Source organism: Aquila chrysaetos, chromosome 13 (assembly GCF_900496995.4).
Source record: "Aquila chrysaetos chrysaetos chromosome 13, bAquChr1.4, whole genome shotgun sequence".
NCBI classification, from domain to species: domain Eukaryota; kingdom Metazoa; phylum Chordata; class Aves; order Accipitriformes; family Accipitridae; genus Aquila; species Aquila chrysaetos.
The window spans coordinates 6,912,150-6,925,538 of record NC_044016.1 but is presented as its reverse complement, the minus strand read 5'-3'; the positions used below and the strand labels follow the sequence as shown (position 1 = coordinate 6,925,538).

The 13,389-nt window shown below is 46.5% G+C and overlaps 1 protein-coding gene across 1 annotated transcript in view; it reads right to left on the bottom strand.

Annotated features, from left to right (window-relative positions):
• The window catches only part of TP53BP2 (tumor protein p53 binding protein 2), a 50,842-nt gene extending 39,584 nt beyond the window's left edge, over positions 1-11,258 (bottom strand). The window contains 1 exon segment of the mRNA XM_030034891.2: positions 10,971-11,258. Within this exon segment, the coding sequence (XP_029890751.1) occupies positions 10,971-10,997 (27 nt within the window). The 5' untranslated portion in view covers positions 10,998-11,258.
• Between the last annotated feature and the right edge of the window lie 2,131 nt (positions 11,259-13,389).

Here is a 13,389-nt window from a genome sequence, read left to right as displayed (position 1 = left end):
TTTGCATCCCCCCCATTAGCAGTAAGTGTTCTCTTAGCCTCCTAGACAGCTAGAGGCCAATAAAAAGCCATACTAAGTGCTGCCTGTCAGGACACTTGAGAATTGCACATCTCAAAATTGTCCCTTAAGATGCATGTATATTCTTACAATGAAAAGAAAGCCTAGTATTTTTCCTGGTAATCAAAAAAGATTTTGTACAAGCCAGTACCCTTCATGGAGAAAAGCAAAGTTACACCCGCATCAGGGATGAAAGCGTATTTAAACACAACCTACACCTAAACAAAACAGGCTATCACAGTAAACTGGCACCTATACCACCCACACCACACCACCCACTGCCTAAGACACCAACTCTTTACTGGGTTTAAAGATACTCATTTTCTGCTTTTCCAGCCAACATAACAACCTCGCCAATAAAGAGACAATCAACATTCACACCAGGAAGCACTCAACCTCAGCCCACCAGAACATGCATGTCAAATCCACATTTATCATGAAACAAGTGCCTGACCCACACATCAAGCAAATTTATTACCTTCTATTTACTAGCAACAGGGGGCTGTGCTCCTGGGAGCACCCCTTGGGGAGGCAGAGTATTTAAGTAGAAAAGAGGATTTTTTTTTTTTTTTTTTTTTTTTTTTGGTGAGTCAGTGTCTACCTCAAACAGTTTAAAAAAAAAAAATGAACAAGAGAGCAGAAGCTTTGTGATTTAACAGCAACACAAAACAAATCATGTAGCAAGTCAGGAAAAAAAAAGAAGCGTAGAACACTGGTTTACTCCAATCCCAGCAACTTCATAGAGGTTAGTGTCAAACACCTTTGAAAGTACTACTCCTGACATCATGTTAGTCACCCCTCCAGGAAAATAGCTGCCAAAATCTGTGTCCTACCTCCATAAAACAGATCTATGACAAACCAAAACACTTATGACATGCACAGGTAGGTCAGAGGACACACCATTTCTGGCACCTGAAACAATGACACATGTTTAACCACATGGGTAATTCCAGTATGGGGAAAGTCACAGGATATGCTGTTTGGGCTGTTCTGTGATACAGACTGACCAGTCTGGTATCCTGAAGTGCATTACTACAATGTGAAATTCAGGGGCATTTTAGCACACCACAGGTTGACATTTCCTTTATGCTGTGACCCCAGAACATGCTGTTCAGTCATCTACCTTCAGGACAAGCAAAAAAGAAACAAACCCAAACCAGGAATGTCAGACCATGTAGCACAACAGTCTGTGTGCTTTACTGCTTTCAAGGTCAGCTCCAGCTTCCCATATACTTGCCTCCAGGAAGCACAGGCTTCCTGCTATATGAGCTTCTCAATCTCACCAGGATAAATATATGTTTGCGTTAGTCCAACTTAATCCTCACAGTGAGCAAGAATACCCAAAGGTGGTGGAGAAATTCCCCTCTATTACCATCTCTCAAGACGACATGGAGGTTAAGGAAAGCATAAGGTATCATCTGACTCCTACAGCTTAGCTGACCTAAACGGTGAGCTGACAGAGGCAAGCCATGCTCTTCTCAAATCCCCTCCATTATGTCTGATTATGCAGCCACACGGCAAATCACTTCCACCATATAAGCCTTTTAGTTGCTTTTTGTCTTTAGTGTAAGTAGCATTTCCTCCCAACCAGTTGTTACCCAACTCCTTAGTAAATTTAAGGGGAAGCTACAAAAGACACATGGCTTTGGGTGGGGATGGAAACCAAAGGAACAAGACCATCCATTTGAGCAGCATCCTACTATTAAATTAATTAGGTGTAATGTCACACCATACCTCTGCAGAAGGGTAGCTCTTTCCGATTCACCACCAGTTCTGGGTGGGAACGCACTCCTGTTGTAATGGAAGTGCACCTTGAAGAATGCCAAAGACAACCAGCACAAAATGCCTATGCTTGATTATCACATCTATTTGATAACAGCTGAAGTTATTTTTCAAAGCCATAAAGAAGGGGTTTTGTCCTACCACTTCTGGGCTGCAAACACACAGGAAGTCATTAGTAACTGTGCAGATACTGAAGAATACTATACTACAACAGCACGCACTCAATTGGCACAGAAGACACGTTGAGCTTTTGCACCAAAGCAGATGGATCTTTTTTGTTACTTTGCAAGTTAAAAGGGACCACTGGGGCTATTCCAACACTGGCAACGATGGATGGTCAGACAGTCTTAGTCAACCACATTATAATGGGATATGTACAACAACTACAGCAGAACTGGGAAGGACAAATCTTGCCCCATCAGTCAGCCCGTTAGCCCACCAAGCACCCCGCTTGATCTAACCTTTGCTCCTGTAACGTGGAGCTCTACATTCTTTAACTTTCACCAGGAAACATTCAGCTACTATAACAGAAGCTGCAGAAGGGTGGCAGATTGTACAGTTGATCACTGTCTGACAGGTTTTATTTAAGCGCCGCTCCCTCCCCAGAGCTCCTTCTAGGCAATACAGCACTCTACATAGACATGCCAGCTGAGAAGCGAAGGAAGGGAGAGCAGTTCATCAGAGCGAGGCAGCAGGCTTGCTGGGTGGCTCCTCATGTTGTCACCAGCAAAGTCACAACTGTCACCTTCACAGAAGGCCTTGTACAAGATGGTGGTCACTGAGGTGATGTCACAGCTATTTTAAATGAATTAAACAGAGTAGAGTTTAATCAAATCAACATTTATATTATGCCAGGCTTCTCAACAGGCTTCTTTTGCCCCAAGAACTCCAGAAATTGTCCCCCTCAGCCTGTTACTATTCATTCAGCTTCTCCAGAGGTAGAAAACTTTTTCTCTAACCCAACCTCACTAAATGCTATTTGCAAGAAAAGCACTCTAAATAACAATGGTTTTGTGCAACACTTGGAAACCACACTGTAGCAAGGCCTCATGGCAAGGCCTACGTACAATAGCATATGAATAACGATGCAGAGGCAAGAAGCACACAGTGCCATTTCCATAGCTTCCCCACACAAACCTTTACTTGTAGCAAAACATGTTTTCAAAAGGCTAGAAGACACAGCATGGCTATCAGTGATAAAGTGGCTATGGGACAGCACAACAAGTAGGCAATGCTCTTCAGAAACACGGCTTATGACCCATGGCTTTGTCATTTTTGGTATTTCACTAAAGAGCTTCGTGGCATTCTCCAAGGAGGTCTGGAGTATTTTGCCTGGCCCCTACACACCCTGCCTTTCACAACTCAGCGACAGCTCGCTCCCTCCCTCTTTTGCACCCAGAAATCAGTCATATTCCCTGCTACGCCAACTTTTCGTGAACACTTCATTATGTTGAGACAGACAAAGTCTTAACTACAGCTGAAATCAGAAAACTTCTAACAAATTCTGGGAATCCCATCCTCTAGAGAGTCTTTCCAGCCCTGGGATGCCCAAAGATGGCAAGAATGGATTTCACTTTCCTGGAGAAGTCAGGGCAGGAGCCATCAATCACTGCTCTGCATGGCCCAGATACTGATCTGGGTGAGGTTGTAGATTCAGGGCAGCATACACTTATATAGGATGGAGAGCAGGGTAAAAAAAGGTGTTTGCACACACTTTAAAAAAAAAAAAAAAAAAAAAAACACACACACCGGACAAGCCACACTCTCAAGCAGCAAGGAAATTACCACCGCATTACAACTGCACAGGTATGACAGAAACAACTGAATACGAGCCCCAGCCACAGGGATTAAGAGCGTTCCTGTACCCCGTGTGATTTGCTAGCCCAGCCAATTTGCACAACTTCAACTTTGTCCAGCAAAACTAAGGAATAGGGGGGTGAGATCCCTGCGTGTCTTGCTGAAGTGGCTACTGAAACCCAAAAAGGGGACAGTCACCTTGCAGAAGGCCAAGCCTCCACACCTCGAGAATGCAAGACGGGTACTCTACACCAGTGCTTATGTATAGTCTTCCAGCTCCTTATTTGCACACTGCAAGGCTGCAACATGTTCACAGACCGGCAGGCCGCTGCTCCACTGAAGTACCAGAGCACATTGGTGGTTTGGTGCAGCATAAGAGCTCAAATGGAATAACAATGACAGCATTAAAAAAGAACCCGCTGAAAACGATCTAAGAAAATATGGATTTTTCCTATTTTAAATGACAGAAGGAAACTGAAGGTTAGAAAAATACACGATTCCAGAGACTCTTCCTTAGCTTTCAATTTAAAGAAACAGTGGGATTTAACACTCTATTGCAATAGAGGAAAACCAGTAATCTAAGCTTAGATCTAAATTGCTCCTTACACAGTTAAGCTTCACAAAAGAAAAGTATCAAAAGACAAGGAAACTCTCCTAAATTATTCAACAAAAAACAAACCCCACATGCTGCTTGTTATATCCAAGATATGCCTTAAACAGTGAAACAGGAACATTGCCTTTACACACATGTAAAGGATTTATGAACAAGCACTTCTTCTGGGGACTGTTCTGAAGTGTGGAACAGAATAAACTACCATTAAGGTTCTCTCCCCACTCATGATTAACCCTACAGAAGCAGGGGTGCAAGCAACGTAATTACTTTAAGCAAGATCATTTAATGCTTACGTTGGATATGACAAACTTGTATTCCAGCTGCACCACAATGTACCAGTTGGTTTGACTCTATGGGTCTCCCAAATCCCAGGCTGAACTCACTGCATGACCTTTAACGAATGGCTTAACCTCTCTGTACCTTCCGCTCACTTTATTAATTGCTCTGATCTGTGGCAGTTAGTATTTTACAGGCCAGATGTTTGATATTGAAAGTCAGAAGCTTTCAAGTCAACAATGTGAATGTGTCTGTGTTTTCACTTCAGTTTGGGTACTACAACTATAACCCAGATACGTTGCAGATAAAGGTTTTCCTGAATCATTTCATAACCAAGAGAACAGTGCAGAACAAGGGATAACTGCAGTACATTTGATTTTAAAATGCAGGTGCTTTACTTTGCAAAAGGATTAAATAAAGATGTAAGAGTAGGATTTAAAAAAAAAAAAAAAAAGGCAAGAAGTGTTCCCCTAATCCTCCTTTTTAAAATAGATGCCAATAAAAGCTAGGGCACTGCACACGTCAAAGAATCGTATCATATTAAGACCTGGAAGCATCACTGTAGCATAGAAGAAATTGTTACAGAAACAATGGTACCATCTCAGTAATAAAATTTTTGGTATTAACGCCACAGCAACGAAATCCCAAAGGGCTCATCCTTTAGACACAACTAGGTTCAACATCCACATAATGCCATCGCTATGGTGAAACAACTGGTGAGGACACATGCATGACTAACTCTGAACACCAGCAGCAAGATCCAGAATATTAATGATTAACAAAAAGCAAATAGCAAAAGCAAGCAGAAGACTAGTTTCTGCCTTTTAACATGTCCAGCATCATGATAGAGCTATGATTGCTGTTCTGTCCCCGATTCCCTCACCATTCCTCCTCCATGAACATTTATCCCAAACTACAGCAATCTAACACATTTTAGGCAATGTTTCAGGTCTTTCATGTTCCACAGAAAAGCCTGAAACCTCTAAAACAGTTAAGCAACAGTGACTAAGATCATTAAGTATACTTCACATGATGTCCAGGATTTCTAGTGACCTTTATACACAATATCATCCAACTGTTTAAGAACTGAAGATCAAAAAGACTTAGCCTGACTCACAAGTGACTAAGCTGAGAGAAACCAGGCCTAAAGATAATAAAACTGAGAGCAAAGAGAAGAGTTTTATCTGCTCGTTACCTCATGAATAGGAGCACCTTCCAGTTTCCAAAACATTAAGTAAATTTTCACACTTCACAAGAAGTCGACAGCCCACAGATTAAAAGGATCTGGGGATTCCTTTGTTATCAGTGGGCCCACGCAGAGGGCAGCAAGAAGTCCTCCTCCAGCTGTGCCACCAAGCCATGGGAGGCAGCTTAAGTCAGTCTCGCCAGGGTTATCCAACTCCCTCTTCAGAGAAACCGTGCGGCAGCAAGGCACAACTCTGCCCATAATTAAACAAGCTCAATAACACGCACAGTGGGAGAGCAAGGAGAGTCCCCGAGGCAGACTACTAACAAGGACAACGGCTAGACAAATGGAGCATTTTCAAGACAGCTTCTTAATCAATAATTTGAAAGGAATGCTAGGCACATTGCCATCCTGCTAGTTTATTCTGCTGAAATAACCTTTATACCTGCCTCTTTTAAACTCCAACTGACTTGCATGTAAATTAATCCCACAAAGCAGACCTGCTTGCTATTAAAGCAGAGATCTCATCTGGCAACACTAGGAAGAAAAAAAAAAAAAAATCCTGTGAATTATCCACCCATCCCAAACTTCATCACTGCATAGCAGCCGTTGAAACAGTAAATGCAGGAGCCCCACGAGGCACTCACGCCCTGAACTGTTGAATAGATCAGAAGCAGCATAATTAGCTATTCCCATGGCCTCCACAGCTTGATCTGGTATGAATTTGTAATATTGCCCTTCCCCCATTTCTGATAAAAGCCACACAAAGAAAGATATTTAACATACCGCAGCATAATATAACACAAATTGCAGACAGAGGGCTAAGGTATTAAAAAAAGTCATCTGAGAAATTAAGTGCATTTAGAACTATTCCTGGAACAATTATTCATGGGACAGAAAAAAAGAAAAAAAAAAAAAGATCTTGTAACAACAAGAAGGGGCAGGGGTGGGGGGGAAGAGTAGTCTGGGAACCTCAAGGCAATATTTCCTATTGTGCATAATGACAGGTCACAGTCTATAAGAGAAGTGCAAGAGGTAGGAGAAGTTTAGTGGTAAAAAAGCTCAGCAAAACAATCACCTAAGCTTTATTCAGCATTCTAGACAAAATACTTTAAACACTGAATACCCCATTAAAATGTCTGAATACAATCACAGTATTAAAACTTTTAACTGGTTAACATTAAATGGAAATTCAGTTAAAAGAACACACAACAGATACTAAATACTTCGATCAGGTGAAGATGGGAGGCATGTGTTCGGAAGAGCTCTGTCTGAAGCCCCATTCATGCACTGAAATCCATGCAGGCAGACAAGAAAAACAGTTAATGACCGATAAACCTGATCGGAGCTTAAATAATTAAAAGACTACAGGAAATGGAGCTCAGATCCTACAGATCACTTATTGATATCATAACAAGCTGTTAAACTCTAGTGGGGGTCAGTTTGTTTATAAACTTACAGCTGCTCATCTTACAAAGCACAAGAGATTCATTTCTGTTAAAGTTTCTTTAGTTAAGCTGCAAGAAGTGTTTCCTAAGAAAATTGCCCAAGATGGGCTACTACTCCACTACTTCAGTAATTCAGAATCCATATGGCAATTCCAATTAACTGCCTAACAGAACAAGCAAACCAACTTTAATTGTAGGGGTTTTTAAAAGGTTAAAAATACATTTTAAAAACATACACACATCCACAAAGAAGCGAGCATTCTGCAACGAAAATACGTACTTTAAGTCCAGTGCTCACTGGACGTAACAGCTCAGAGAAGACCACTTGGAACAAGGCATTCAACAGACTTTAGAAGGAAACCACAACTCGTTACGGTATCAAAGTTGCAGGGTTACACTTAAAGCTTAGTTTAACTTGATTAGAAAAGAACACATCCTATCAGGAGACTTCAGTTTCAGAAGTTTAAGTCATTTCTGATTATAGAAGGCAAAACTAATTTAGGAATTTAAGCACTCTCCAGTTTGCCAAGTTAGTCCCTAACCATAACAATATATTTGCATGTCTGGATCCATCCTGATTTCAAGGAGGCTCACAATAACTACTGCACGCAAGACAAATTGCAAAATGGACCTCATCTAGATCAAGGGGTTTTGATCCAAAAACTTCTTTGGGCATTAAAGGGTAGCTCAATCTGTGTTACCTCCTACTATCTGCGAAAAGCCATTTATCCAGTATGCATAATGATGCAAATTATTTCTCAATACACGCTCATCTTTAGGGTAATAATGTAAAATAAGGGAGAGAGACCAATTATGCTGCAGAAAAATATGCTATTTTAGAAAGTGTTTCCAGCTCCTTTTCACTACTTAACAGTACCAGTCACACTCCCACAAGCCTTTGCAGATGAAAGGTGAGACAACTTCACACAGCTTGCCAGCATTAACCCTGTTACTACCTTCATCAGTACAGCTACACACAAATTACTTCGTATTACACCCTTATGCAGACTTCTAATCACATTGTCCTGACATACGGTTACAGCAGCAGTTTAGCTCCTATCTGTCATCACCACAAGGAAAACATTCCCATTTCAGTGTAGTCTCCCAAGAGCACAAGTAGTTATGCTGCTACAGCAGTTTCCAAGCTTTTCACTGGCAGCTGCTCAGAGGTGAATTCCTGGCTGGGCTCATGCTTGCTGTATTCCCCGCTTGGGGTCACAAGCCCTCCTGTATTGTTTAATCCCTTGTACACGCTACCTTCTGGAGCAGGGGAGAGATGGATCTGGAGTAGAGAGTTAAAACCTTATACAGGCAATTTTATTTGGACGGTGAGGAAGAGAGACACTGTAAGAAACATTAGGCAAGAAACAAAACATTTTGCAGATGGTTTAGGGCCAGCCTACTACTCATTCAAACAAGGCAGATAAAGATACTCAAGACCATGAACACCTCATTACTGCATAAATAAAAGAGCAGTCAGATGCCCTGCTCCCTCCTGACTTTCTTCAAACCCTCCTCTTCCCATCGTCTTCCCACCCCAAACTCTTTCAATCTCTTTATAAAAAGATAAGTGAGATTACCTTAATTTTTTTTTACCTTAACTAAAAGACAATGAGGAAATTGTAGAAATACTTCCAAAAAAAGATTAATAGTAAGAATTACCTTTGTCACTGCATTTTCCACACTTTCACATTCATGTGAGTATATTTACTATAAAATGTTTTCAAAGTGGCAAGTAGCCATTTATGTGCCCTACAGCCAATGGACCAGAGCACGTCTGTTAACACTCTTTCGCACTGCTGGAAATCTTATCCCTCTGAAGACTATACCAAAACTCAGCTTTTTTGTTTTCATTTGTTCGTTTTTTTTTTTTTAAAGCTGAATTAAAGTTCTAATACTCATAATACTTACATTTTTAATTCCTTTAGCCACATTCAACCTTCACAAATCTTTCATTATTAACAGTAAACACAATGTGAAAAGGCTGTATCCATCCCTTTATATACGGGTTAAAAACCAGAATCACTAATGAGTCAAGTCATTGGCCAAAGAAAAGTCTGAGCCACCAGGGCCATGCATACTCTAGAACTTGTCACCTGCACATGCTGATGGGATAAGACTGCTCCTGCTTGTTTTCTGCTTTATTTGAACTTGGTGACAAGGAACTGGCCAGCAATAGCATCTCTTAGAGATTTCACTGTTACATGAGGGTGCTTACCTAGCTGGGTTTTGACATGGGTTGAATTAACACCTTATTATATTTACTGCTTGTTTTTCTTAGTTTTTCATGGGTCGACAACACCACAGTTGCACAACACATAGACTATTTAATCTGTAGTTGGGCTCATATTCCGTCTGTTCCTCCCTCATTAACTGCAGCAATAGTCACCCAGCCTTCTCTAGTGTTTTGCGAGATCAAATTATCACTCATTATTTCCTTCTAATTGCAGAGGAAGAACCTCACACCGACAGCAAAACAAGCATCCCTGAAACACCCATATCCTTCCAGCATGGATTCCCAGTTTCACCTCCCAGTACAGTTCCTTCCTCGCTTGATTCAGTCAGCTCCTGGAAGAGTTAAACTGGAAATAATCTTTAATAGAAGAGTGCTGTTGAAAGGACTACCTATGCGTGCAAAGCTACTCGGTATCAAGCGCGGTAAGGCAGGCCGTATTGCCCGGGGGAGGATGGCAGAGAGAATGTTTTAAGGCACCCTCAATTTGGACTAAGCAGGTATTAAGCTTGCTGGGATTTTCTGTACATATTCCAGTCTCTCAGAACAACAGATTATGGATTTCATGGGGTATCCCTGCTGGTAAAACCAGGTGTTCAGGGGCAGGCATGCTTTTTAAGGAAACCAAGTGTTTTATGTCTTCACCTTCATGTGTTTTGCGCTGAAAACTAAGCAAAGCCGCTGTGCTATGCTTTCATCCAACTTCAGCTGACAAAACCGGTGTAGTTTTAAAATTCACGTTAAAACTCTGATAGGAGGTGGTCCTCCCTGTCCCTTTTGACAGCGTTAAACCAGAGACACCTCCCAGAGCAGGCCAGGTTTAACACACACAGACTCGAACAACTCCTGAAACTCTCCCAGCCGGCAATGGGAATACCTACCCCCCAGAGCTCCTAATCACTTTAAACCGTAAACAACATGGACACCATCTTCCCCTTGAGTACGGGCACTCGAAAACAAAACTACCCCCCAGAAGCAGCAGATACGGCTCGTTTCAAGGCAACTTTAAGAACTTCATACCATTATTTAGAAAAGCAGGATTCAGAGGAGTGTTTACCCCGCGGGGAGCGGAGCGAGCAGTCCCAGCGGGACAGACTTATATTTCCCCCCCACTCCCCCGGAGCGGGGCGAAGGTCCCGGGCGCTGCGAGCCCCCCTCCGCCGCCGCCCCGCCGGCCCCGCCGCGGTGCTACCGGGGCCCCGCGGCCCCCTCCCTTCCCCCCGCCCTGGCTCTGCTCCAGCGGGCCCGTCTAACAAGTTGATCCCGGCGTGAAAAAGGAAGAAAAGGAAAGGCTGAGAGGAGGGGGAAAGAAAAAAAAAAAACAAACAAAAAAAAAACACAGGAGGGGGAGGGGAAGCCCCTGCGCGGCCGCACCGGAGCCCGCGCTGGGCAGAGGGAGGGAAGCAGGCAGGCAAGGCCGGAGGGAAGGAGGGTCGCCCTCCCGCCCCCCTCCACGTCCGCAGGATCCATTTTCCCTCCCGCTGCCCCGCTCCAACTTTCCGCGCCCCGGGGGCGGCCCCCGGGCGCCTCCCGCCGCTCCGCGCCGAGCCCTCGCGGCCCTGCCCGCCCGGGACTCACCGGCATCATCTTGGAGCCGAACCGCATGGGGGCGGCCGGTGCCGGCCCCGCCGCCCGGAGCGGGAGACCGGCGACCCGGGAGGCGGAGGGCCTGCGCTAGCGCCGGGACGCGCGGGGAGAACCTGTTGCGGGAGGCGCCCGGCCCCGGCCTCGCCGCCCGTCCTCCGCTTTGTTCCCACCGGGCGCCGCTCTCCCGCCGCTGCCGTCGCCCCCGGCTCCGCTCCGAAACTAACCCCTGCCCGGCGAGGAGGAGCCGCCGCGCCCCGCCCGCCGCCCACCCCCGGGAGGGGCCGGCGCGGCTCCCGCGGGGGACGGCCCGCCTCCTGCCCCACGCCGGGGGGTACGCGGCCCCGGGGAGCCGCCGCGCCGCGCCTGGCCCCGGCCGAGCGGGGGGCGCAGCTTCCACGGCCGGTGCGGCGGGGGTCAGCCCCCCCCCGGGGCCCGGGACTCAGCGGGGTGGCGGGGGGGGGGCTGTGCGGTACGAGATCCGTGTGCGGCCCCGGGGGTCACCTCCTCCCGCGACACCCCGGCGAAACGCGCCGGCAGCAGGGAAGCGCGGGTGGGAAGAGGCTGGCCAAGGTCAGGCTCCAACACTGGAGCCTCCCCGAGTCTGATCCGCGAGTCCCGCCTTCCCTGCTGCCTCAAACGGATGGTCCTGCCGATAATCCCCTTTTAGCTCTTCGTGTACGCGGCCAATTTAGCATCGCTGCTCAAGGTACCTTTTGGTTTTGGGGTTTTTTTTCCTGTTCTTAGTTGGACCTGGCAGCTGAGCTACAGTGCCCAAGTCAAACCTCACAGAACAACCTTGAGGTGCCAGAGCAAAGTCTCAGAGACCCACGTTAAGGATGGGCTGTCCAAAAAACAACCCCATAAATCTTTTAGACCCGCTTAAGGGGGGGGGGGGGGGGGGAAGAAAAAAGTTTTCCCTTCCCTGAACCGGAGTGCAGGATTCACATTTCAAACGCAAGTACTTTGCTAGCAGCACTTCAGAAGCTCAGGGCGGGCTTGGAAGGAAAGTATGCTAAATCAGCACCGTTACAGGGCGCTCTCTGCAGCAAAACCAGCTCCATCTGTTTTTCCTACTCGTATTAAAATCTTCACAGTAATTAAAAAGGATAAAAGGGAAGAGGATTAGAAGTTCCCAGATGAAGGGAGAACAAAACTCAGACCTAATTTGTATATAAACATACCTTTTTCTAAAGCAGTGAAGGAACCTTAACAGCACTGATAAAAAAAATGGGAACTCCTATGCAATAATAAGTATTGTTTAATACAATACTGTTGCAGCTGGGGGGGGGGGAGGGCGCCAAAAAAAGGTCAGAAAGCTATTTTTGTAGTTGTCTAATTCCAGCAAAGAAAAACAAAAGACACTTTTTTTGCTACAGCGCTTTGAAATACATCAATATTTAAAACATGTCCCAGAAGTGTCTCGCATGTTTTAAACCTGCTGGACCAAGTCTCCCCGCCCCCGGCTCAAGCCTCGGGGAGCACTTCGCTTTCGGAAGATCCACCTGCAGAGGCGGCGGGGACCGGGCCGGGGGGGAGGACGGACGACGGAACGGGCCAGCCCGGCCATTTCCCCGCGGCCGTGACCAGCTTTAAACACCACCCCCACCCCCCGCTATGTGTTTCTTCCAAGCGAGGCGGCCGCTCTGGCGGCACAAGCCCCGGCGCAGCCCGAGGCCGTCCTCCCGCGGTGCGGGGCCCCACGCCGCCGGGGGACGCTCCCGCGGACCTCGCCCCGGGGCCCCGGCCGGGCCTGGCCCCGCCCCGCCGCCAGGGCCGGCCAATGAGAAGGCGCCGCCGGCGGCATGACATCACCTTCCCCGACGCCTATTGGGCACCTCGCGAAAACAGCGCGCCGTCTCCCGGCAACGCCGTGGCGTCACGGCGCCGCCCCGTAACCCTTCGCTCCCCGCGGCGGCCGAGCCGCGGCCGCTCCCCCCGGGCAGCGGCTGGCTGCTCCGAGCGGCTCTCCCGGGAACAACCCGCGTCTCCGAGCAGCGCCAGCCGCCGCCGCTTTGTCTCCACGCCGTTAGTGGACTTCAGGACTGGAAACACCCGCCCTCAACCACGACGAAAGCCCAGCATCGCTGCTCCCGCCGCGCTGCGCCCTCCCGAAACGCTGCCTGGGTATTACCGGTGGAGCACGCCCTGTGAACACCGGCTTTTTCCCGTGGCCCCGCTTCTCCACTGCCCGGACACATTGGTCAGCCTACCCACAGAGACTTTATAGCCCCGGTTTTCATTGGGTAGTTTAATTCAAACTTTGAATTTATTTTACAAGTTAAAAACGTTACAGGCCAAAGCACGTGGCAGCAAAGAACCAAAATTCTTCTGCAAATCTCTGCTGAATTTTTAGGAGCATCTAGCTGGTAAGGGATAAAATAAGGGGTACGATCTTTGCATGTATTCCCCA